The following is a 25,988-nucleotide window of genomic DNA, read 5'->3' as shown; positions in this document are numbered from 1 at the left end:
CACGTTGTCGTGCAGCGAGTGAACCAGCTCTTCGATCTCCCTGTCATTGTACTTGCGTAACGATTCGATCTGTAAGTAGTAGTTACATTAGTATGGGTTTCATTTACAACCTGACATTCATTTGGCCTTCCACCACACTCACCTCTCCGTCCGTATCGAAACACCCGAGGGGAGCTGCAGCAGCGACATTGTTGCCCTCGACCATAACCTGCACCGATTTGTGCGCCTTGAGCAGTATCAAATTCCCCCCCTTGCCATCTTTCCCATTCTTCCCACCCATTTCCTCCTCAACGATGATGTCCTTTTCGAACGCTAAGAGCACGTCCTCCTCCTCCCGTCTACCGACTGGCTTCTGTTGGAAGCGTTCGCTTTCCCTACGAACGACGGACGACAACCGATCTTCGACCCGCTCGCGCACAATCAACGGTTCCCGCACGATTGGCACCGAGTCCGGCCGCGATTCCAGTGACACCTCGTCGTCGTGCCCACTTTCTTCTTCCTGTAAAATCGAAATATCACTCTCATCAGTAGCTGACTGTTGCTGGTGTTGCTGCCGCTGCCCAACAACGCTACGATCACGATCCGCCGGTACGTGCCGGGCAAAGAGCGACCGACGGGTGGAGCTCGCGCTAGTGCTTCCGGTTGCGTTCAACGATCGGCCCGGCACCCTCCGGCCGATGCTGTCCCGCGCGCTACTCGTGCTGTTTGCTAGCGCTGACCGATACAGGCCACTGTCGCCCTCCCGTACATTGGTCGAGTTGGTCGTTAGTGCCGTTTGGTACAGGCAATCACTCTCCTCCATATCCAGCGCATCGAACCGTTCCATGTGCGGCGACATCGTCACACGCCGATTGCTCGGTTTCATCTGACTTTTGATCGTATTATTCAGCGGCTTGCTGACAGGAGTCGTAGAAACCGTTGGATCGGCAGCACTTGCAGTGCCCTGCACATTGGTGAGCGAGCGCGCACGCACCAACCTGCCGGCGGATTTGCCTTTCTCCACCATCGCGTACAGGATGTTTGGATTGTTGTTCACCATCAGGTAGCGCTTGTTTGTGTCGCTGCTTATAAACTCGTTCAGAATCATTTTGTTACCCTTCGGTGAGATCTCCTGATAGATCGGATCATCATCCTCCTGGTCCGCCGCACCATCATGTACATCAACCGCAGCTACCTGTCCCCGGTATGCGCTCGCCTGCTGACACGATTCGCCATCGATTTTCTTCCGAATGTTGCTGAGAAAATCGCCCATATTCGCAACACTGTCTAGATTTAAATCATCAAACGATTGAAACTCTCCCTGCCCATGGCTTTCGCCGTCCAGCGAAGGTTTGTTCAGTGCCGCTTCGGACGAGTGCGAAGCAAAGCGAAATATCCTTTTGGGCGATATTTTTAAATTGCGCAGCGTTTTCAGGAACTTTGGCTCCGTCAGCTGTTTACCGGTTTTGCGCGGAGATGCTTCACGATCGTCCCGATCCACTGGCGACGAAGTTAATCGCTTCTCCTGCGGTACGGAGGCAAAGTTTAGGCTGCGGGCTGACTTTCGATTCACTTCCTCGCCGCTTCTGCGGCGCCCTTCCTTTGTAACGAACCGATTTTCCTTATTTTCATCCTCGGAAGAGTTCGAACTTAAAACACGCGGTGCCGGTGCTGCTTGCTGTGCAGAAGCGCGCGACTTTACCGGTACAACAACGTCCTCCTCCCCTCCCTGCTCAAGATTGTTTGCTTCGGTTTGCCCTGAACCGCACGTTTTACACCGCAAGTGCACCGGCGTGTAGCCCAAATGCTTGTGATGCAAGCTGTTCTTCTTCTTCACCGAGCTGTTGCGATTGATGTTTGGGTCGCGGTCGGACGGCGAAGCCGTTGTGCTACCACCACTACTTACGATGTTAAGCTTCTTCGGTGTTTCAAACTTCTTGATAGCCCAGATCTTTTTCTTCGACGCTTCGAACAGGGTGCGCGTCCGCTTCAACAGTGCCGTCTTGCGGAAGGTGCGCCGCTTTTCGATCTTTCCACCACCGCTGCAGGCACTGCCGTTGCCACGCGTCAAGGACGCAGTAGCCGCGGCGTTCGCAGCAGCAGAGCAGCAAGCGTGTTTAGAGCCACCCGCGACCAAACTCGGCACCTTCGAGACCTTCTTCCGCCGCCGCGGTTCGTGGTTGGTACGCCTGGCATCGTCTAAAAAATTTTCCTGCTGCTGCCGGCGTCGCTCGAATATTCCACCCGTCGTACGCCGGCGACGGTCTGCCCCGGGAAGCTTCCGCTCCGGCCCCTGCTGCAGCTGCTGCTGACGCTCTTCGCTTAGGAACAGCTCAATGCGTCGCCTAGTGTCGCCGGCTCGGCTGCCAGCGTCGCTCTTCCGGTGCGGTGTACTTTTCACGTTCGATTCCCGCACAAACTTTTCGAAATCGGTCGACGTCGAGTGCCGCCGGGAAGGCGTCTTCACGCCATCGACCGTGTCTATAGCGAGCTTCGGACCCACCGGTTCCCCGTCGGGCCAGTACTTGGCTGTTCCGGTCCCTCCCCTCGAGGAGGTCGATTGCTGCTGCGGTGCTGGCTTCGAATTGCCCGTCTTGATTAGCCTTCTGCGGCTCTCGTCCTCCGAGTAGTTGAGCATGCTGTAAATCTGTGCCGGAATTGCTTCGCTTTTCCCGCTCGCCGCCGGCACCTTCCAGCCGACCTGGTGCGTTCTGGGCTTCGAGTCAAGCTTCCAGCCGATCTCGTAGTCGGACGGATCGCTCCCTTCCACTTCCTTCGCCGTCGGGCAGGAAGGAGTCGGAAGTGCGCCGCTCGCCCGCTTCGGCGAGTTGGCAGCAAACGTTCGGGGCGGCTTCTTCGGTCCGCTCGTTTGCAGCGAGGAGCTCGCGGAAGCGTCGGACGTGTTGATCGTCTTCGGTGGAACGTCCCTCCCACCGCCATGCAGTTTTTTCAACCGCTTCATCATCAACCGGCCAACCGTTTTGCCAGAGTAGCGTGGCTTGCCTTCCAGCTTGCCGACGGACATGACCGAATCGAACGATTCGTCGGCCGGAGAGGAAACCAGCTCGCCCACGACCGAATCACTGAAGCACTCTTCCGCTGCTGGGGTAGCAGAGGACGAACTGGCCGCCGTTTTCTCCTGTTCGAACGCCTGGTGCCGCTGGGAACGAGCGTTCCCAAGCAGCCGGTCGAAATGAATGGTCGAGTCGAGAATTTCGTTACAGAAGTTGTCATCCATTATGCGCTGCTGTCGCTGGAGATTCGATCGATCGTGACGCTTCTTGGTGGTGGTGGTGGCTGTGCCGGCACCATTGCTACTGCTGGTGGAAGATTTCCTTCGCTTTTCATGCACGCTACTCTTCTCCTCACGCGGCGAGTGTCTTTTCAGCTCTTCAACCGACTCGCCGCTGCGTCGTGCACTGTTTGCCTTTTGCATTTCCCTCACTTGTTCCTTGCTCAGCGTTATGGTGGACGTAACTTCTGCGTGATCTTCCGACAGTTCTTGCACGATTCGGATCATCGGTTGCTCGCCGTCCAATGCGTCGGCACATTCAACGGGTGAAGATCGTTGCTTCTGCCCTTGCGGAGTGACTGGCTGGGAGGACGCTTGCTCGTAGAAGGAAAGCGTTGACTCGTGCAGATCATCACAGTCATGATATTCTTCATCTTCCGGCGTGTAGCACGGCCGACAATGGTTGTTCGTCAACGAACTGCGGTGGCGTTCTTTCGCAAGATGATCCATCTTACTTCCCGTACCAGCATCATCCTTTGGCAGCAGCTCAACGCCCTTCGCGTCGAAATCGTTCGTAACCGACCCGTCGGTCACCTCAGTGTCCTCCTTTTCTAAATCCATCAGTTCCTGCTCTTCCATATCTCCTCCCACAGCTGCTGGTGCGTATCGTTCTACCGTCCGTCCCTCGATCGCATTATCACTTCTCAACGACTTGCGGCTTCCGCTCTCCCTAGCTACCTGGCCGGGTGGTGCCGAAACAACAATATCTACATTTTTTGCCCCCACCCCCACTTCCTCCCCACACGTAGCTTTGCTTGTCTTCGGAGGATTGTTCGTATCACATCGGTAGTTAATGTTAATGGTAATCATCGTGTTGTGACCAGCCGCTAGCTCTTCCTGCTGCTGCTGCTGCCTTTGCGGCTGATTTACCGCCCCTAGCTCGAACCGTTCAATGCTGGCCACATCGCGGCTTCCCTCACTGAACGCCGAGCTGGTGCGCACACTTCGCCGACCCCCGTCGCCTTCGCTCACGCTGCTGCCGCCGCTCGTCACGCTGGCACTCTCGAAATCGCTCGTCTCCGCCTCACCAATCGAGGACACATCGGGATGCCGAAGCACCACAGCCGTCTGGTGTTCCGCCGATGTCCTTACCGGGTCGCCCTTACCCCGCTCGTACTGTTGCACCATCATTTTCACTTTGCTGGCGACCGCTTTCCCGCTAAGGTTATTGTTCCAGTCCCTGCCGAACAGTGCCGCTAGTTCGTCGTCCAGCGAGAGACTTTCATAGCTGTTGGCAACCGCTATGCAATCGCCGCCGCCGCCGCCGCCGCGCTCGTACTGTGGCTCCTCCTCGTGCAGTACCACTTCCGTGCCTGACGATCTGTCATCTGGCGACGCTTCCGCAATATTTACCTTGTTGTCGTGTTTGTCGACGTGGGTGGTTGGTGCAGCAAACGGCACTCGACTGTAGGACGCCGATGGTTTGCGCACACCTTCCTTGCTTATCGTGTAAGTGCTGTCTAGACCGTCGGTGTGTTCATCTGCAATGGGAAACGATCGAAAAATAAAGAATTAGATGATTTCAAATGTAATGTACTTGAAGCATTCAAACGGACATAACCAAAATGATAATAAACACTAACAAATATACCCCTATTTCAGGCGTTTCATATTTAACCGTTAAGTGACATCCCGCGAGCTAAACGACATCATTTACGAAGCAGGGCTCTCCCTTGTGTAAACAGAGTGCAATGAAAAATCAAGTGTTCAACAAAACTACCAAAAGCCAACCCCTTCTCGCTGATCAGATCACTTCTATTACTGCTCTATTAGCTAACATGAAAAAAAACCGGGGACTAGAGCTAGCGTAGGTCTAGCCGCTGCTGCTACACACACGCTTAATCCCCTTTTTCGTAGTACCATTGCTGCGTTGCTCAAAGCGTAGGGGCCCTCCGGACCCGGCATTGCCTTAATTGAAACCCATTCAGTTTGGGCATATCGTTGCACAAGTTGTTCATTTCCCCTCACCAGCCACGATCTCGCACTAGCGCGCAGAGAGACGCGACAAACAAGCGATTGATGACGATGCTGGCTGGTAACGGCGATGCTTGGTGCTACTGCTGCTACCAACCGCTAGATTGATGTACCAATGTACACCCGGATAAGACGGATCCGTAGATGGCAGCGACAGAATCAATCGCTCAACCAGTAAAAACACTTGAAGAAGGCAAGTGCATCTTTTGTTAACGCGACAGAGCACCACGCGGGTGCGACGATAGTACAACCTTCCTCTCCACATCTTGTTTGTAACGCCCGACAACAATACCAGATGTACAAATAAGAGTGAGCACACTTTTTTTATGACTCTCTAGGCCCTTCTTTTTACGGAAACACTAGGCGTACACAGCAAGCCAACCGCGCGCTAACCACGCACTCTCCAAAGGCCATTCGAAAAGGGAGCATGGCATGGGTGGGATGATGGCTTTACCCGTGTCTCGCGTGTCACACGGATCTGATTTTTTTTCTTCTCTGCCCCTTACCCTCCATCTCCACGATCAATTGCATTCGAACTGTTTGTATTTGGAGCGAGCGTTACTTGGTGCGCCGCGAGGCCAAGTGTGCATTAACACATTTCATGATAAAATGAGTAGGATGATATATCTGGAGGGCGGAACTGGTTTTTGGTTTCTTTTTTTTTTCGCTCTCTCTCTCTCTCTCTGGAGTGTAACACATTGGTTGGGCGTATGTGTAGGGAAAACGCCATGCCATTTGGTTGCATTTTCTGTGATGAAATTTAACCGTTAAATTCAAATAACGAGCAAAAGCATTCCTTTCAATGTTTAAGACGCACCGGAACGTTTTTTTCCAAAATTACTGACATTCTCCTTCTCTAAAAAGAAACGAAACTAAAGTAATTTATTTACACCGAAAAAATGCGATTAAAACACAACGCTAAAGAGCGAGTCGAAGGCATCGATTTTAATTTTTTTAAATCATAACCGCCAACATTACGTGCCCGAGCATCCAACGGTCCTACAATTTGCGGCCAGGTAAGTGCCATAAGAAAGGCACACTTAATGATAATGTCGCCTCCAACTCCACCTAATATACCCCTGGCTCATCAATCGTCTCGGCCGTGGACCGCCGTAGAGACGCTCAACTTATTGCTTTGCTTGCGTGCACTTTTTATCAAGAAGAGCCGGTGGTCATGGTGATGGTGTCTCTTCTCTCTCGGCGCAACCAGTTGCCGCGTTCGCATCGGTTTTTGCATTCCCTTCCGCCCCTTTACTGTTTACTGTTTTTGTCGCGCCTGTACCTTCGTCGCGCTTCATCGGTCCGTCCGCCGCCCGATTTATCTCCTCGCTTTGACACATTACCATCTTTATTACCATCTCTGGGCAACTCCGCTGTGTGTGTGCTTCTCTGGCGTGGCCACCACGGTGTCGTCACGTTGGCAAACAATATGCCTCTCTCACTACCACCACCACTCTCTCGAACACAACTTGCATGTTGGATGTCTTTTTTTGCAAACCGTCTCCACCGCGTGTCTCTCCACTAAGTAACGTCTTCCAATTTGAGGTCAAGACAGTTTTGCTCACTCCTTTGAAAGCCCAATCAAGCCATAGGCCCAGGACGATGTGTGCGCTCTCTCCTTCTCTCTCCACGGCACGCCGGTACAATAGCTTTTTATTTTCCTTGTTTAACGCATATACTTCTTCCTTTCCATCATTCCTTTACTCCCTCTTTTTGCCTTTTATAGGTGCTTCTTGGTATGCAGAAACTGATTTACGACTAGTAGGAGCGCGCGATCGATTTGCCGGCAACGAGAGCAAAAAGAGGAAGATCACAGCCAAGTCAGTCGTCGAAATTGGCAAACTGGCGGCTGACTTGGTTGTCTCGATCGGACGGCCGACCGACAGCACACCGAAGCAGCAAATGGCAATGACCGGGCGCACGTTTAATTCAAGCACCGGGAGGAACTGCCCATACCTTTGCAATTCTCGCAACGAACAGAATTAATATCATATGCAAAGCCGACCTCCGAATTTCAATCGGTGGCGTTATGTATTCAACAAGCGTAATAACACGCCTTGAAACATTTTAACGGGACGGTTTGACATATTTCAAACCTATTTCAAACGCCTGACCCGGGTGTTAACGAATTGATTGTTTAGAAATGCTCTCGATACGAAATGACGTGACGTGCATAAACACACTTTCTAGAATCGGAATTTCTAGCAGCACATCCAAAAACTCTAGAAAAGTATTACACTCTTCCACAAGCGAAAAGGATTCAAAAGCTCGCGAGAAGCTCGCGATATCGGCGCGAAGATACGCACCGGAGGAGTTCACTAATGGAGAAACAGGTTTCCCCCTTTTCATTTAAGGGAAAATCCTGTTTCGGAACGCTTGTCGGACGCTATCACCAACCAAACCAACCAAACCAACAGGTGAATGTTCCTTTCCTTTCCACGAGTGACACTCGTCTTTTTTTTCTCCTCCCATACGCCGAAGGATTTCGTTGCTTCTTGCGTTCCGCTGCTCGTTTTCGCCACAAATCACGCGGAAGAGAATGCGCACGAAATAACAGGCCCAAGATGCACGCGCGATTTTTATGTCGCTCTGTGGCCTGGAATGTGTGTGTGTGTGTGGAAGAACGGCGTGGACACTGGCAGAGATTGTTGACCCGGTTGTTCTTGATTGAAGTACCATTCGGGCAGAGAACGGTGTGGAAAGGCAGAGGACGGAGAGAAGCTGAAGGTATGTTTTTGAATGTAACGAAATTAATAACCAGTTTTCTCTTTTCAAATTTGAAACAGTTGTAGAGGGGAACGGAATTTAAATAATGAATAATTTTGCACCATGAAATGAAGTGGTTAGTGCTCTTTTGTTTTCTTTTTGATTATTATAATCTAAATTTGAATATCGTATATGGAATTTCATAATTAAAAAATCGACAAAATGTGTTGTTGACAAACAAACAAAGATACATACAATACATATACAATTCATTTAATGTCTTACTTCTCAATAAAAAGACTATATAGGTTAACACTCAAATGAAATAATTGCACAATTAATTTTAATTAATAATTAAATTTAAGGGCAAATTATGATCATCTTATAATGTACGAGATTGCAGGGTGTTCCAGGAGTTCTCATAGCTGTGGGACACTTCATTGACTCCTTCCTAATTGAAATGAACTTAATGTAATTGGAATTGGACTCTATAGCACCCTTGTTGGACAAATCCAATAGGAATTTCCAAGGAACCTATCCATAAAGGGTGCCTTATAGTCCAATCGGAAATTCTCTTCCTATACGAAAGAGTCAAGGAAGTCTCCCACAACTATGAGCACCCTTGGAAAACCCTGCAAAAAGCCTTCATCATTATGTGCACAGTGCCACAGTGCCAATTCCATCCAAGCTTGCTTCTGTAGCCATTATCACACTTTCCAAACCCCACATCGAGGAAGGGAAGAACCGGCCCAACCGGACCGGACCAACACAGGCGAGGATAACGACGTGGCAAACCCTCCCGCGCGCCATCCCATCCAAAGGACCGTCCCGGTGTATGTGGTATGTGGGGATGTTAAATTCTGTCGCTCCTTCTTCTCCGTAGCTGCTTGTCCCCTTTTTGCAGCATCATATTCCCACCCGCTTGGACAACCCAAAACTGGACAAACCAGAAATAGCTGTCTTGGGGCCTGCCTTGCCAATAATCACCGCCACGCAATGCAAAGATAAACAACAATGAAAGTTGTTGCCAAACGCGAGGAAGAAAAGATAAATAATGTTCGCTGGGGCAGCAGCAGCAGCAGCGGGAGAAATTGTTGTAAACCCTGTTCCGCGTCCTTCATATGTTCACTGGCTTTTCTGGCTTTGCGCACCGCACCGGTTAAAGCTTGCGAAATAGAAGAGGCTTCAAGCTTGTACCCCATAAAACCGGCTTTTCTCGGCTAAGAACGTCACCAACTGCACCGCCCAGGGGCTGCTGACTGTCCGAAACCACCAACACGAGGAAGCGCAGACAGTGGTAAAAGCCGGTTGAGCCGGTGCGCGGCGTTGTTACTTGGACAGGAGATCGGCAACGTTTCTGTTGCACATTATTCTACCTCCTCTCTTCGCGTCGCTACGCCTGATAAGGTAAGATATTTTTATGGAACCCACCACAGCAATTAATTGCAACATTAAATTTTATATCCAAAACAGCCGATGAGGGAAGCCGCTGGCGTTTTTTTTTTTTACATTTTTCGCAAAACTGCAAAACAGAGAGAAACATCGCAAAATCTGGTCCCCATAAATGCGATTTTATCGTTTCTTTGATTTTGGTGTGTGTGATAAAAACTGTACCAATTAGCGCAAGGAGGGCTGCAGAAAGGGAGAGAAAAAATAATTTCCCCAAATCGCTGATTGGGAGACTTCAATGCTGGCAAAGGTGCGTACGCGGTTCGTCGCTTATTAAAAGGTCACTTCCCAAGTCTTCGTAAATCAACATTCGCGCGATCAGCAGACCAGCCCACCACGAACACGAAAGCTGTGTTGTTCGGTCGATCAGCACGATCGATAAATCAATTTAATCTCCATTGTGCGTGCCATGGTGTTGTTGCAAATCATCTATCAGGGAATGATCGCGGACGCGGATTAGCAATCTTGCATCGCTCACCTTTGCCGTTTAAACGTTTCTTATCGGTGGAGGAGATTTGTTTTATAATTTTCAGCTATCTTTGCACCATTCCATCATACGAATACAGCGAAATGCGGTATTGAAGCAGATTATTCGCGCCAGTTGGTTACGGCGAAACGGAATTTGATCAGGTGTAGTTCCTTCACCACCAAAAACGCGAATGAGTAAACCCCCGTCGACACAAAACTCCACAAAAGCATAGAGTGTTTGCTGTGTATCGAAACGCGAAAAACGCGAGCTACGATTAAAGTGTACAAAAACAAACGCGCCAAGCACAATTAAAGCTATTATTATCAAATTAGCACCAGCAGGGCAATAGCGCCTCTTGCCAGGCTTCCGGGCTTGGTGGTGGTATTGGTTATGAGAGTGCCGACAATTTTGTAATTAAATGAATAGCAACGAAAGAAGCGATGCCAAGCCAAGCTGTAAAAGAAATAACCTGCTGTTGTTGTGAGAGGCCTAAGATGATCGGATCACCATATAGCACACAGAACTGTAGATAATGGCAATATTTAATAATTTTACGGATAACGTATCGTAAAGGAAAAACGCGTTATCGAGAGAAAAGCCTATATATATTGCTTGACGTTCCCTGAAGATGATTTTGAAGTTTGGAGAGTTTAAATTTCGTTATAAATGTATAATTAATAAGGTCTACCTTTCGCATATTGAATTAAATCAGGAACATCTAAGCTATGGTCATTTTGTTCTGAAAAAGATCATACTGTAAAGGTCTTCATCAAGTAGATTCAAACTCCCAACCTGTGGTGTATCAGACCGATCACTAAACCACTGCTCTATGAGGTCATGCTCTAACACCATCGCTTTAAAGGCGTATATGTTTGTTTTTACAACTCAACAAGAAAACGGAACAATAGCCAAACATAACAGCGGCACATCAAACGAAAGCTGCAAAACAATATTAAACCCCTAGCACAATTGGAGCAAAAAAATTGGCACAACCAATTTCATCACACGATCTCGATCTTCACCCCCAGCAGCAGCCACAAGGGAAAACGCTGTATTTTTTCTTCGACGATTTCTTTTACGCATCATTACATGTTTACAGGCGCAAAACCTTTAGCGGGTTACTTCCGCTCAGAAAAGAGGCAAAGCCAAAGCCAAAAAAGTACAGCAAACCACACACACACAAAAGTACTGCCCAATACAAAGTGTAATTAAAGCCGCGCATTATATGATCCGTGTGCTCATCGTCTGCTTGCCCATTCAATTGACCCGGAGAAGCCCAAAATAGTCTCTCGTACGGACCACTAAACACACACTCTTCTCCACCCTTAAAGCCCCTTTTTAATCTTTCGGGGAAAAACGGGGCAAAGTTTACGCCCTAAACCACAATCCTTCAAGGGAAACATTCAAGGGCTCTTTAACGTCAGTGGAATATCATCATCCGCTAGTTCAGTCAGCACCCCAGAAAAAAAAACCCATATACCATCGGCTTCTGGTTTTCAATTCAGTGTGGTGTTTTGTTTCCTACGCCACCCGAAGCGGAAGAAATAATAAGTTTTTGGCCTGACCTGATGAAACAGGTACACGCGCTGCTAGTGGGAGGAGAAGTACACCGAAAAAAGGGGTGAAATTATTTCCCAAACATACAACCATCGTCGTACATCAGCTGCCTCTCACTCAACATCTTCCCGCAAGCCTGGAAGAGCGCAAAGGTGATCCCAATCCTGAAGCCCGGAAAGGATCCCACCCTTCCATCCAGCTATCGTCCAATAAGCTTGCTAAGCGCCTTCAGCAAACTGTTCGAAAAAATAATATATTGTCGACTAAGAAGTTCGGTTAACGATCTACAAATTATTCCGGTAGAACAGTTTGGATTTAGGTCCGGACACTCAACAACACACCAACTGATTCGACTGCAAAACACCATCCAGCAAAATAAACGAGTAGCAAGATCCACTGCTGTAGTGATGCTTGACGTGGAAAAAGCATTCGACAACGTGTGGCATGATGGACTTGTCCATAAATTGTACCAGTACAAGCTCCCATTATTCTTGATCAAACTGATCAAGAATTACCTGCAGCACCGCACCTTCCGTGTTGTCATCGGCCCATATAATTCGGATGTGCAGCATGTACCGGCGGGCGTACCCCAGGGCAGCGTTCTGGGCCCACTTCTGTATCTGCTGTTCACGGCGGACCTTCCTGCTCTTCCTAGCGGTGCCCAGTTGTTCCTGTTTGCAGACGACACGGCGATCGCTACTAAGGGCAGAACACCAGCAGAACTCAGACGCGGCGCTCAGCGCTGCTTAGACGTACTACAAGGCTATGCTGCTGAATGGAGAATCCGCATCAACAACGCAAAAACACAAGCCATGATTGTCCCACACCGGCTAAGGCACCAGCTACTAAACCCGATTGGCCACCAGCTGACTGTGGGAGGAACAACAATCCCTTGGTTGTCAAGGGTAAAGTATCTGGGACTACTCATGGACAACAAGCTGCTTTATCATCACCATACCCGAGAGCTGGCAACACGGATCAATGTCCTGCTTAAAAAATTGTATCCCTTAGTTAATCGCGGCTCTCGCCTTTGCTACAGGAACAAGATCGCGATCTATAAACAAATAGTTCTTCCCATGGCTACCTATAGTATCTCGGTTTGGAAAAATAGCGCCCCAACCAACATTCGCAGGGTTCAAATAGGGTTGAACCGATTTTTGCGATTAATTGCAAATGCTCCCTACTGGACCAGGTTAGAGGAGCTATATGAAAAAACCAGTACATATCCAATAGATGAAATTGGATATGTGATAACAGAACGCATTAAAGCAAAATGCGCAACATCAGGTTCACCCCTTCTAAGGGCACTCTTTTGAATTTTTCACTTTTTTTTTTTTTCCTTCTTTCCTTCATATTTTTGAATTTCTTTTGTCTTGTTCCTAATCTAATAGTGTTAAGTAGATAAGTTAGTTTAAGTTAAGATAGCGTAACAAAAGGCCCTAAGCCTAACACCATGCTTTCTAAAACCAAAACAAACTGCCTCTTGGCAAAATGCTCTACAGCGGTGAAAAGCGAGCGTTACGCTAAATCTCGCAAAACAAATGTACTCATGAACTTAATAGAAAAATATCAATAAACATATATTCTGATTCTGATTCTGATTCGTCGTACATCAGACCGGGGAAATGCTTAAGAAATGAGCATCAAAACTTACATAAACCACACACACACACACCACTTGAACGTGCGGCCGATAGAAGAGTCGATAGACAAGAGTACAGGGGGTAAGCGAGGGTTAGCGAGATCACGCAGAAGGGGTTTTACAATACCCATTAAATACAATGATACCTACACTTCTTCACCCGCCAGCTTTCTTGCTCTTCCGGCTTCGCTGTTGTGGCATTAGAGATCCGATCGGGCGATAAAAAGAGGCAAAGAGAGTAAAAAACCGATCGCCTCAGACGCCAGAGGTTCACCCATTTGTGCAAGGCGGCATGTCTGCTTTTCGTCGATGGCGCAAATACACCAAAACAGCAGAAGCAGCAGTAGAAACAACTCATGTACAGCAATACCGTAACGCACGTATCGGGAAGCGCCAAGACGGAAGTGAAGAATAGAACGCTTGCAGCTCAAGTGGGCAACAACAACAGCAGCAGCAGCAGCAGAGAACGTGTATCGGATGAACTTTGGAGGTTCTTTCAACATCGCACGCCGACCAGACGGTACACAAACCGGAAGTGTGAAACGAGCGGGAAAGTGAAGACGAGACTGAAATGATAAGGTTTCGGTTAGGGCTGGGCGTCCCGCGGACAGGGGCGTCAACAACGCGATCCATTGTAAAAAGAGCAGCAGCAGTACGGCGGCCCAACGCAATCCAAAAGAGCATGAAAGGGAAGAGAAGTTTACATCACCTCAAACAGAAGGGTTAGTTTTGCCTGTTTGTACAATTGTGGTTTGAGTTTCTCGATTGCATACCGATTTTCAAGTGCAAGGATAAAATTAACCTGAAGAAGCAGCAGGTAGACGCTACGAGTCAGGTTTCTACGAAACAGGTTTCTAAGCAAAACAGGAATTGTAGTGCGGTTTCAAGCGGAATCAAATATTCATCCATATTATTTGGCTAGACTCGTCGCTTTATAGGCGAGACAGTAGCGCACGAACAGTCGGCCCATTAGATATCGCTTCTAGTAGCTCTTTAATATCTCAATTTTTCAAAAATGTCCGACAAACAAACCGAGTAAACACTACCGTTTTTCACGCGGCTCACCATATCAAATTGAGAATTGATAGACGTGTCCGCCGTTCACAAAGCGGCTTAGGGACGGTAAAAAATGGAACCCAAAACCTATCCTCACGCTTGACATCCGATTAATTAATGGCCATTTGTTTCCTATACTTGGGAGAGGAGCGTAGGGCAACCGTAGCGACCCTAAGACACCTCCTCCGACTTCGGGTTCGTTGGTTTTTATGCCTTTACACCTCGAGAAAGCGATAAGAAACGTAAAGATCCCGACCGTGCCATGCCATAAACAAGGACTCGCACTGTGGGACACTAACCCCTTGTGCGGGACATTCAAGAAGGAGACAAAAAAAAACATCCTCGACCAGAAGGAACGGAGTAATTCATCCATCTTCCAGCAACGGTACGAAGTGATGTAGAAGCAAAATAAACAAAACCCGCATCTTGCCATCATTTCTCCCTTAGAGTGACGGCAAACAAGACAGGATAGTACGGCAGCAAAGCATCGTCTTCTCCCTTGATACAACCTGCCATCTTAAGACGTAACCGAATAAGGTATTACCAGCGCTTGAATTCCTTTTAAGGACACGACACAACAAGACCCCAGCAAACAGGTCCAACAAGTCAAGACGGCGGCGTTTCGTCTGCGACTCTTATATTAAATCGATTTGCCAAAGCAGAAACATCATCAAAAGAAACGAGATTCCACCCTCTTCTTTCGCAGAAGAAAAAATCCACAATATTTTGATGTTTTCACGGCCACTATCCAGTGTGTGGGAAGATCCGCGAATCTAATACAACCACCAAACGATGATTGGCTGGATAATCGTCCCAGTTTGAAGTCAACAAACTCCGGAGGCTCGCCCGCGTGATTATTGAGCGAGCATCGGCCCGCTACACTATCGACGTACGCCACCCCAAAGGAGAATCCGCACACAAAACGTCACACCGCACCATGGGTCATAGAAGAAAATACCTCGTGAAATCCCACGCTTCTTTGCACCAAAGGAAGCCTCCCAAAGGCGACATTAGGTGTCTGCCCGGTCATGACACACACACACGGAGCGTGCGGCGAGTTATGAACACCGTACAGCAGACGGCGAGACGACGGCCGCCGTACGACGCGCTCGATTTCTTCGCTCTGCCTTCGTACGCCACGGTATGCCGACCCCAGGGAGAGCCGAAGAGCCGGTGAGGTGTTTCTTATCTTCACACGGAACCATTTATGGACAAGGTTGGCAAGGTTGGAGGAGTGGCTAGTGGAGTGGAATGAAAAATATAAACGGTTAGAATATTTTGAATCCCACGGGTCTGCCTTGCTCGACCGTTTTGGCTCGACTGTGGGTTTGTATTGATTTTGTCGTTTGCTCCCTATTGGCAATCGTTTCTTGGGATAGGTCATGGTGCGATTCCTTTGGCTACTCGTGAAGAGAGTTAAAAAATGTGTAATCGTAGGAAAACGAAGTACAAGAAACACGTGTTATTTTGATGCAATTAGATGTAGCTTTTTGGTATAAAGTATGTTCTTATATAAAAATATATTGATAAGTAATCCACACTAACATCCACAACCTGACCTACCAACTTTACGTCATGGTTTTTTATCGTTCCACAAGAATGTACAAGAAAAACAACATCTTTATCCATTATTTTGTTTAAATTTGTTCTACGTTCGTAAACAAAATGCTTGTACCCACGTTGATCCACGCGCTTTAAACCGACTTAACGCATTGCACCATAAATAACATACACTGCACTGCTACATATCGTACCTGCACTGCAGCGCATTCATCACGCATGTGTTACCTACCCTTCTGTTGCCCCGCACGTGAGAGAGCAAGCAATGTTTGCTGGTCAGTTATCAAATATCGACCGAATCGGGAGACGGCAGCCTAATGTTAAGTAAATAAAACATGCACCGTGACCGCGGCGTGTTTCCCTTTTTTCCTTTTTCCTTTTCACTCTCGTATGCGCTCCAATATCCGCTGCAACTGTAGCAGCGACACCGCACAGGGAGCAAAACGTGTATTTGCTTCACGTGGTATTATCTTACGCCGTAAACACATCCGTAACCCAAATGCACCCTTAACGTCTGCTGATCGGCGTGTACCGGATCGGTATACCGGCAATACGACGGTGCGCTTTGACACTAATAATCTAAGCAAACAACAGCAAGACGGAGATCGGAGGCTAAGGTGAGCACCGGTCACGTGAAGATCCCGCATCCGTGTCGATTCGTATGATACGAAATCGAGGGAACGATTGGGCGGCTAAGCAGCAGATGGAAGAAATTGGAGCACCACAACACCAGCGGACTTATCTTCTGGCGTAACGTTCAATGTTGAAACGTTAACCGCTCGATGGTTCGGTAATCTACTGTTTGTTTAGCATGGCTCACCATCTTGAGCGACCACATCGCGCACACCATTTGCGCTTTTTTGTCATTATCAACACCATGTGGATGGAGTTCTCTTCATTAACCTACCGAGTGGAAGGTTTTTTTCCCCCATTCTTCTGTGTGCTATTCAAGCGCAAGATTTGCCCAACCAAAGGTCACGTGGAGCCCGGGCACGGTAAGCCGCTAGAATTGATTAGGCACACAGAAGTGTCGAGCTAAATCATTACCTAGTCCGGCGCCAGGCAAGCGGTTACGAACGGCCGGCACCGTACAACACACAGTGTCTACGAAACCTAGTCCGGGCGGGTTATGCACTTGTTATCATCAAAAACGGAATGGTAAATGCCTATGCTCGAGCCGTACACACACACATATATATGTAGCGAACGCGGCCGCAAGGGGTTTTCGAGCACGCGCTGGTCAACGGTAACTCGCAAACTTAGAGCGGGGAGGGTGGGGAGCCCAAACGACCCGACTTTCGACCGGTTTGGCGTGTGCCAACCCAAGTGCTATTAAAATGTATCAAGGCTCGTACACGTTGCGCACACCCGGGAGAAAAGTTACAGTTGTTGCCTACAATATAGAACAATGTAAGTAATTGTGTTTTTAAACATAAATAACGAACCTTTTACAGCTTGGTGCAATTTTACCACAGTGAAAGAGAGCGGATGAGATTCCTTTGACACAACTTGAGTCAACACTTGCACCCTAAACACGTGTGTGCCTACTGGAAGGATCATATTTCATCTACACACAATCTAACACACAACATTCCGCGCTTCATCGACCTCAATTTTGCCGACCAGCGCAGTTTCCAGCAGCTACCCTCCGGTCGTATTCATCACGGAAGCTGTTTGGCGGAGACAATGAGCAGCCTATTTGCGCACTATTCGATGGTAGAGATTGGGTGGTGGCCCCTCTACCCCCATTAACCACCCGCCAGGCAGGCATGCCACCTGACCTGGCCCGGGTTGGCCTCACCATCGCTCTCCACACACACCACCACCACATCGTCGCTCTTTATGTGTCATTATGATCGAGCGATGGAGCGACTGAGTATAATTATAATGGTTGGCCAGAGTCCTTCATGCTGCTAGCAGCGTTGCTTAAGCAGACAGACGACAAAAAAAACCGACACAAAATAGCAAAGCAGAGAGAAAGAGAAGCTTTAAAATCGGGTGTAGAAGCATATGCAAACAGCCGGATGGTTTTGCTGCTTACGCTTTGCCCCCGGTTTGGTTGGTCTCCTTCGCAACCGATCGTTCACGCAAAGCCAGCCTTGAAGTTCCGCGCCTGCTTTCTCGAAAATTATGTGCGCGAATTACATATGCATGTGCGACTCGACGGTGATGATGATGATGACGTTGTTGACCGGGATTTAAAAATTCAACCAACAAGTCGTCTGGAAGACTGGTCGGAAGAGGAGAGAGAGAGAAAACACGTAAAGAAAACAAGACCACGTTAACCACGACCACGTCTCCACTACCGTCGGGAGGAGAGGCCATGGGATACGCGAAACACGTCTCAAAAGGCAATTCACAATATCAACACGTGCGCCTTGCCTTCTCCCGTTTGGCCACAATGTTAGGCGTGTGGCGTGTGGTTGGGCGTAAATCAATAGTGAGTTTGTGGTTTTTACACTCTTTCTCTATACCTCCTTGCAATGCAAACAATATCAACCGAGTAATTGCTCCATTTCTCAGATTACTCGCCTGCGGAACGCAAAACTGTAACCGCAAGATTGTGCTATCAAATCGTGAAAATAATCCACCAACTTTAAAAATAATGCAAACAAATCTGCCACGCTGTGTTGTGGTGTTGTGACTCTTTCAATTAACAACCAATTGATCAAAATTGTGACAAAAAATCGGTGCTGAACTTGAAGCAAACGACAAGAAGCACAAACATTTAAATTGCTGATGTGTCAACAAAGCTGTATACGAACAACAACGACACTAAAAGAAAACTCGCTGCATTGCATTCAACCTTGAAATTGGAATCAATTGCTTCAGTTTTTGGTTACGCATGCAGAAAACAAGCGCACCACAGAAGCCAACACATCGGACGGGAATGAGATGCACAAACGGAAACCTTTTCTTCCTTCTTTTTTGTTCCTGTGCGAAGGGTGCCCATCCATACTGTCCGCCCAACAGGGAGCGGAGAATTAAGCAGGCAAACAAACAAAAAAAACCTTCCAACTGATTGTGAGACTCTGGAATGAAATTCCGAACTGATGCGTCCTCAGACAGAACACCCAGAAGACACACACAAATCTAGCTGCAGGCGGTCTTTAAAGCACGCCACGAACACACCAGCAAAAAACAGTCTAAAATGATAAGAACATTTAAAACGCACCAGCATCTAGCAGGACCAGCACTTACCGGTATCAAACTTGAGATTGTTGAACAGCAGCGACCGATGAACGGAGTCGAGCGTATCTAGTATGGCCGGATTCTGCAGGAAGCGTGCACGGTCCGCGGCAGAGCAGTCGTCGTCTGCAGCAGTATCGGGAATGGGTTTGCGGCCGTGTTCTTGCAATTCGCTTGCGTACCTAGTGCTGCTGCTGCTGCTTGTCTGTCTCCGGCCAGGGCACCACATGTAGAAGAGACACAACAAGGAAGGAAGGATGATAAAATAAGGAAAATAAAGTTCACGCTGCACACGCCACGGCGAGAGCGGGGGTGCGTGCGGTACCGTGGCTGTGTGTATGGGTAAGACATAAAAACCGGATTTTAAATTCGCAATACGTGGACACAACTGTTGCGCTTTCAGCAAAGCCGGCAATCGGAATCGAGGGGGAAGGCTAAAAAAGGGCTTTAACCTTCGTATAATTAATCTTAAGAAGAAGAAAACGTTTCGAAACAAAACGAGGTACGAAATAAAACAGGATGATCACACTGGGGAAACAACTAGCTTCCACAATGTGCGTACTGTGCATCCAGGGCTGCTGTGATGTGCACAGGAGAATTCTTCTTTGCCACGGAATCGTAACCTCGAAACGGAGCGCAATGTTTACTTTGCTCTTCAAACCGAAGACATTTTTGTTTCTCGCCCCCTTCTCTTGTCCTTCGTCCCTTTCTACTGCCCCTGCTTTCAATGTCGAAACAGCGCAATCATGTGACTTTTGACTATAACAGACTAAAAAGGATTAAAGTGTTGCTACACTTTGCAAGATTACTTACGGATTTCTTCACTTTCTGTCGTAGATATGTAGCCATGAAGAACTAGCACTCCTAGACGAGTTGCTGGTTGGGCAAACAGTTCACACGGAACGGAGTATAAGGACACACAAGCACAAGTACAAGTACAAGGGACACTTTTCTACAGTATTCCAGCAGGTTCGAGCAGAGGGGGTTGTAAAACCCTTGAATGAGTTGCCACAATTTTCAAGATTCTATGATGGACGGTAAACACACAAACATAGAGCTGCTAACAGGACAATCACGGAACAGCTACACACACATACACACAGTTGCTAACTACGGAATCACACCAACCACGACGCAGCAGAAGGAAGTTGCTGAGCTGATGATCACCACACACAGCTAGCTTCGATCCTGCTTGATAGCGGAAATACCCACACACGAAAAAACGGCCTTTTTGACCGGTGTGTGTTGCATCCAGTTTCCCTGAATGCCAGACCTTTAAAGTGTATTGATCGCGCACTAACGGTGTATTAAATGGATCTACAGTTTGATCAGTCGCAAAGCAAAAACTGTAAAACAATGCACGCCGGGTGCACCGCTCCCGCGCAGACACAAAACACAACACAATCGCAAAACGCAGGATCCGAGACGGAATGGCCTCCAGCCAACACAAGCGGCGCGCGCGCGCGCGTTTTCTTTCTGACAAACAGCCGCGGCTCTATACAAACACTCGCAGCACAAGCGGCACACAACCTCTCTCGGTTGCGGTTCGGTTACGTTTGAATGGCAGAGCAGCGCTTCCCGTGAATGTTCGTGGCCTGCACGCGGTTAGTGTGAGAGCGTACGGGTGTGAGAGTGTATTGGTGGGCTTGCGAGAGCTGTCTGTTGTCGGAGCAAAAAACAGGTGGTTTTGGGACGATTCGATGGATTGAAGCAAGCTTTGATGAAGAAATTCTATTGTTTAATGGGCAATCGTTGTTGATCTAATTGCACAAAAGGGCACCATTTTTCATAAAAGCTAACCAAAAAAGCACTTTGTAAGCGGAATGATCATAACAACGCGTTGGCTTTCTTCTCCGTCGTGCGCCGTTGTTTTCTTCGGCACTGCTATCACTGTAGATGGAAATCACATAATTAACATACTTAAGGGTATCTATAACGTTTGTCTATCAATTTCCGCAGCGATTTTTGGCCGTTAAACGCATTTTTCTAGCTAAATTTATCTATTTTCTCACAGCACCCTCGCATCGTGCACGTCCGTTGACGATACGAATGTTTGTATTGGAACTTCCAGTCATCTGTCATGTCGATGAACCTCCTCGGGGTGGATGACAAATGGCCAATTGCAGTTTCATAAATATCTTTTGCATGGTTGTAGTCTTTTTATGTAACAAATTTTTTTGCATTTATTTGCATTTTATGATAAGTATTTGATAATTAAATAAGAAATGAAAAGCAAATTAGCAAAACGTAACCTCCCTACGAACAGACCGTTTGGCAACACTGCCACCGCTGTCATTGCTGCTTTGTTGACATCTGACGTGCACCGACAAAGAGGCGAAATTCAGCTCACGAAACAGCAGCGAAAAAATACCCAAACGTGAGTGTGTTATTCACCTTTCTCTCTACCGAAATCTTACTCTAGCTCATTTGCCCTTAATGCAGCAGCATCAACACAATGGAGGATGAATTTGAGCCGTGCGAACCGACACTCCAAAACATCATCGACCAGGCGTCGCTGAAGTGGGTGTTTGTCGGTGGGAAGGGAGGTGTCGGCAAAACGACCTGCAGCTGCAGCCTGGCCATCCAGCTGGCCCAGAAGCGCGAATCCGTGCTGATCATCTCGACCGATCCGGCCCACAACATATCCGATGCGTTCGATCAGAAGTTTACCAAGGTGCCGACGAAGGTGAACGGGTTCGACAATCTGTTCGCGATGGAGATTGACCCGAACGTTGGCATCAGCGAGCTGCCGGACGAGTACTTCGAGGACGAAGCGTCGCCGCTGAACGTGGGCAAAGGGATGCTGCAGGAGGTGATCGGAACGCTGCCCGGTATCGATGAGGCAATGAGCTACGCGGAAGTGATGAAGTATGAAGGGCTCTATCGGGCGGATCCGTTTGGAAGGCTTAACTATTCACTTTCCCGTTTTAGGTTGGTGAAAGCGATGAACTTTTCGGTGGTTGTGTTTGACACAGCACCAACCGGACACACACTACGATTGCTGTCGTTCCCGCAGGTCGTCGAGAAAGGGCTGGGCAAGCTGTTACGACTGAAGATGAAGCTAGCACCGATCATTACACAGATGGGTTCCCTGTTCGGCGTGCAAGATTTCAACGGGGACACGATCGCAAACAAACTGGAAGAGATGCTCAGTATCATCCAACAGGTCAATGAACAGTTTCACAATCCAGTAAGTTCAGAGCAACACCATACCACATTGTATGTACTTACCATCCTGATCGCTTGTTCCTTTCAACAGCAACAAACGACGTTCGTGTGCGTGTGTATAGCCGAATTCCTGTCCCTCTACGAAACGGAACGCCTCGTGCAGGAGCTGACCAAGTGTGGTATCGATACGCACAACATCATCGTCAATCAGCTGATGTTCCAGAAAAAGGGCCAACAACCGTGCAGCATGTGCTCGGCACGGTGCAAGGTGCAGGAAAAGTATCTTGATCAGATAGCGGATCTGTACGAAGATTTCCACGTGGTTCGATTACCGCTGCTGGACGAGGAGGTGCGTGGGGTGGAGAAGGTCAAAAAGTTTTCGCGCAACTTGCTTGTGCCGTACTCGCCTGATGCTCCCCCAGCGACAGAGTAAGTCGTCGGACAGGCAATTACTGCTGGTAAGAGCGACAGACGGAGTAGAAAGAGCGAAAGTGTATGTGCGGGAGGGTCATCATTTGCGTGCGGGTTTATTTTACGGGGGTTTCTGGAGACACTCGATTGGTTTCATTTTAGTCGGGTATAGTTTTGTAAAAAAAAAACAGGTAATCGATTAGGTTTTACTTACCGGTTTCGATCTTCGCGAGGTATTCTTAATGATTTTCTTTCTATTTTATTGTTCTTTCCCGAGCTTACGCCCACTATAATAAAAAAAGAAACAATTTTTCAACATTAATCCATTCCATGTTCCGCTCGAAACATCTGAACAATGTACCGAACGTGTTATGTGTAAGTGTGCACCGGTCTTACGACACCACACCCAGCTGCTTGCCGACCTCAATGAATGCCGCCACCGCACGATCGATTTCCTCCTCCGAGTGAGCCGCCGACAGCTGCACACGAATGCGAGCCTTGCCCTTGGGAACGACCGGATAGCTGAAGCCGATCACATAGATGCCACGCTTCAGCATCTCATCCGCAAACGTCGACGCCAGGCGTGCATCGCCCAACATTACCGGGCTAATTGGATGATCCATGCCGGATATGGTAAAACCAGCCCGTGTCATCGCTTCCCGGAAGCGGCGCGTATTACTCTGCACCTTCGCCGTCAGTTCGCTCGATTCCATCAGCATATCGATCACCTTCAACGCACTCGCAACCACTGGCGGAGGCAGCGAGTTGGAGAACAGATACGGCCGAGACTTTTGGCGCAACAGATCGATCAGCTCGCGCGGTCCCGTCGTATAACCACCGGCCGCACCACCAAGCGCTTTGCCCAGCGTGGAATTGATAATATCACACCGTCCCAGCATGCCGTAGAACTCCTCCGTACCGCGCCCAGTTTTGCCGAAGAACCCAGTCGCATGGCAATCGTCCACGAACGTAACCGCACCGTACCGATCGGCTAGCTCGAAAATTTCCGCCAACGGTGCCACATTACCATCCATCGAGAACACACCGTCCGTTACGATCATCTTGATGCGGGCGTCCGTCGTACGCAGCTTCTCCTCCAGATCGGCCATGTTGCGGTGCAGATAGCGCGCTTTCTTCGCCTTGCACAGCCGAATGCCGTCGATAATGGAGGCGTGATTCAGCTCGTCGGAAAACACGGCATCCTCGGGCGTTAGGACCGCCTCAAAGATGCCCGCATTCGCATCGAAACAGGACGCGTACAGGATCGTATCTTCTCGCTGATGGAACTGCGACAGCTTGTTCTCAAGTTGCTTGTGAATGTCCTGCGTGCCGCAGATGAAGCGAACGGAGCTCAACCCGGCACCGTACTCATCGAGAGCCTTCTTGCCATAGTTGATGACGTCATGATTGGCCTTTTAGGGGTGATAGAAAATATTGAGAAAGGATAGGAAATAATTCACAACGTAAGGTTGAAGACCTCTTACCGATAGTCCGAGGTAGTTGTTAGCACAAAAGTTAAGAATCTTGCCGGTGCTACCTTCCACACCAATAGCTGTCGCTTGCGGCGTGGTTATAATACGCTCACTCTTGTACGTTCCGGCCTCCTGGATGTCGTCCAGCTGGTGTTGAATGATCTGCCGAAGCTTATGATTACCGGCAGTGGCAGTACTATAGAAGACGAGGCGTGCTGAAATTTACCAAAACATTTAAATAACCAACATTCGTGAAGCACCACGTGCTCAGTGAAGCTTTCAAATATCTATAACAGTGTATGGAAAGGCCACCCGCATCAGCTGATATTTTGCAACTGCTCTCTATCTCTGTCTCTAAACCACTCCCAATTTTCTATAGATATTCCGCTTCTTAACTACAACTGTGCTGACGCACGCATTCATTTGCCTCTCTATTCTGCTTACACCCGCTCGAAAGGGTCATTTGTCATGCGTTTGTGTCCTTGAACGTACTAAAGGATGTGCAAACGGCGGCGCACATGTCAATCATGGGTGGAAGACCCTCCCATTGGAAATCTGATGGAAAGATGGCTAGTAAAAATAGACTCGTATTGTCGGCAACAGAGGCAGAGGGTAAGAGCAATAGAAGAAAATACATATTTTTCTCTCGTAAAAAGAAAACAATGGTTAACAGTTGAAAATAACGCAATTTGTCCAGATAGATGTGAAGAACCTTACGTAAACCTGGTTAAAATCCTCTTTTAACCAATCCACACACACACGCGATAGCATGTTGACCATGTGCCGAAATCGAGCACGCAAAAAACCGGTTCCACGCAAGCAACTGCATAAAATACATCTTTTCTACTTCCCTCGTACTCCCCTCCCTTCTACTTACCACTTGCTCCGCTGCTGCACTGCTGCAACAAGTTGCGTGTAAACTGCATCGTTGCCATGCTTGACGATTTGTTCAAATGCCGTCGAGCGCTAGCTGCTTTGCAAACTACAATGAAGCACTTTTTTGTACCAAAGATGTTTGTACAGTGTGGTGGGCAGGTCTATATACTGCAAGCTGGAATGATGACGATTCTATTCGTAGTACGAGCACGTTTTATTGTAACCCGAGGAATAGAACGCGCTGCGAGGAGGGAGATGGATTGTCTTTCCCGTCTGCTGTATGATCTAAGCCGCTTTGCAACAATGTGCAACAATGTACCACAGTTGTAATACGCTACACTCGACACTCGCGTAGTCGTCGCTCGGCTCAGCCAGAGCCCAGGCGAACGAAAGGGAACGCAATTTCGTTTTGATTAGACCGGCGAAATTGGATCAATTGTGGAGCGTGAGGGATGGAGACTGAGACAGTGTGTACGATGAACGATGGAACCGTGCCAAACCAATTGCGTGCAGCCTGCCGATGGAGGGATGGATGGAAGAAGCTAACCGAAAACCGTCCGCCCCGTCCGTACTGGTTGAAGCGCAAACAACCACTAGTGGCCGGTTGTTAATATTGCTCCGTGCGCAAGTGTGCGCAAGCGAACCGAGTGCCCCCGTTTGGTTGGTAGGCGGCGGTAGACAAGCTATATACCAATTCAATTTCTAACAACTTGCTGTATATCTAACGGGCAGAATGAGAGAACGGTACCGGGAGAGAGAGAAAAAATGCGCCAAAAAGGATCCATAATTACAAACGTGAGAGAGCGAAAACGAGTGCGAGCGAATGGACCGGATCGCATAGCAACCAAACGCGCGTCGTTATGGATGTCGTTGGGGAACGATGCGCGACGCACCGGTTTTGTACGCGAACGAAAGGGAAGCATAATGCGCGACAAATGATCGGGCTTGGAGCATAAATAATATATTGGTATGCTCTTACTGTGCGGTTTGTTGGATATAAAAAATTAAAGGTTTGTCATACAATGACAAATACGAATAAAAGGAATGCATTTGGTATGCGTTTTAAATTCGAAAGGATTTATTAGGGAGCAATTCAATCTCTGCTGGAATCTGTCCTAGCTGTACCATGACATTTTTTGTTTTGTTTGTGTGATGATTTTTCATAAAGACTTTGCTTTTGTGTGTTGT

The 25,988-nt window shown here is 48.2% G+C and overlaps 3 protein-coding genes across 9 annotated transcripts; 1 reads left to right on the top strand and 2 right to left on the bottom strand.

Moving 5' to 3' along the window:
• Positions 1 to 10: 10 nt before the first annotated feature.
• Positions 11 to 20,953, bottom strand: LOC133391990 (uncharacterized). Of its 6 annotated transcripts, none has more exons than XM_061649615.1 (4): positions 19,687 to 20,667; positions 18,886 to 19,078; positions 1,886 to 4,752; positions 11 to 499 (listed from the first exon to the last, which is right to left on the bottom strand). In XM_061649615.1, the coding sequence occupies exons 1-4, from the start codon at positions 19,720 to 19,722 to the stop codon at positions 104 to 106; spliced, it is 3,492 nt and encodes a 1,163-aa protein (XP_061505599.1). In that variant the 5' UTR covers positions 19,723 to 20,667; the 3' UTR covers positions 11 to 103. The 6 variants fall into 6 exon arrangements, with proteins under 6 accessions (XP_061505599.1, XP_061505595.1, XP_061505598.1 ...); XM_061649611.1 differs by adding an exon at positions 20,794 to 20,953 and having other exon boundaries at positions 12 to 4,752; positions 19,687 to 19,898; XM_061649614.1 differs by adding an exon at positions 20,794 to 20,953 and having other exon boundaries at positions 12 to 4,752; positions 19,687 to 19,825.
• Positions 20,954 to 21,087: 134 nt separating this feature from the next.
• Positions 21,088 to 22,774, top strand: LOC1276451 (ATPase ASNA1 homolog). Of its 2 annotated transcripts, none has more exons than XM_061649627.1 (4): positions 21,088 to 21,250; positions 21,319 to 21,741; positions 21,805 to 22,063; positions 22,133 to 22,774. In XM_061649627.1, the coding sequence occupies exons 1-4, from the start codon at positions 21,099 to 21,101 to the stop codon at positions 22,472 to 22,474; spliced, it is 1,176 nt and encodes a 391-aa protein (XP_061505611.1). In that variant the 5' UTR covers positions 21,088 to 21,098; the 3' UTR covers positions 22,475 to 22,774. The 2 variants fall into 2 exon arrangements, with proteins under 2 accessions (XP_061505611.1, XP_556439.4); XM_556439.4 differs by having other exon boundaries at positions 21,095 to 21,250; positions 21,316 to 21,741.
• Positions 22,761 to 25,737, bottom strand: LOC1276450 (2-amino-3-ketobutyrate coenzyme A ligase, mitochondrial). Its single transcript, XM_315797.5, has 3 exons — positions 24,802 to 25,737; positions 23,937 to 24,139; positions 22,761 to 23,864 (listed from the first exon to the last, which is right to left on the bottom strand). The coding sequence occupies exons 1-3, from the start codon at positions 24,857 to 24,859 to the stop codon at positions 22,845 to 22,847; spliced, it is 1,281 nt and encodes a 426-aa protein (XP_315797.5). The 5' UTR covers positions 24,860 to 25,737; the 3' UTR covers positions 22,761 to 22,844.
• Between the last annotated feature and the right edge of the window lie 251 nt (positions 25,738 to 25,988).

Source organism: Anopheles gambiae, chromosome 2 (genome assembly GCF_943734735.2).
Source record: "Anopheles gambiae chromosome 2, idAnoGambNW_F1_1, whole genome shotgun sequence".
In the NCBI taxonomy this organism is placed as follows: Eukaryota; Metazoa; Arthropoda; class Insecta; order Diptera; family Culicidae; genus Anopheles; species Anopheles gambiae.
The sequence above is the reverse complement of the archived record's forward strand: the minus strand, read 5'-3'. Positions and strand labels throughout refer to the sequence as shown.

Coding starts and splice junctions, on each gene's coding strand:
- LOC133391990 (XM_061649611.1), bottom strand. CDS start 19,722: ATGGCTACATATCTACGACAGAAAGTGAAGAAATCC. Junction 19,079..19,686: donor GACAGAAAGTGAAGAAATCC/GTAAGTAATCTT, acceptor GGCCGGAGACAG/ACAAGCAGCAGCAGCAGCAC. Junction 4,753..18,885: donor CAATCTCAAGTTTGATACCG/GTAAGTGCTGGT, acceptor TTCCCATTGCAG/ATGAACACACCGACGGTCTA.
- LOC1276451 (XM_556439.4), top strand. CDS start 21,099: ATGAAAAGCAAATTAGCAAAACGTAACCTCCCTACGAACAGACCGTTT. Junction 21,251..21,315: donor CAGCGAAAAAATACCCAAAC/GTGAGTGTGTTA, acceptor CCCTTAATGCAG/CAGCATCAACACAATGGAGG. Junction 21,742..21,804: donor AGCTACGCGGAAGTGATGAA/GTATGAAGGGCT, acceptor TTCCCGTTTTAG/GTTGGTGAAAGCGATGAACT.
- LOC1276450 (XM_315797.5), bottom strand. CDS start 24,859: ATGGCAACGATGCAGTTTACACGCAACTTGTTGCAGCAGTGCAGCAGC. Junction 24,140..24,801: donor GTGCAGCAGCGGAGCAAGTG/GTAAGTAGAAGG, acceptor GGTAAATTTCAG/CACGCCTCGTCTTCTATAGT. Junction 23,865..23,936: donor ACAACTACCTCGGACTATCG/GTAAGAGGTCTT, acceptor CACCCCTAAAAG/GCCAATCATGACGTCATCAA.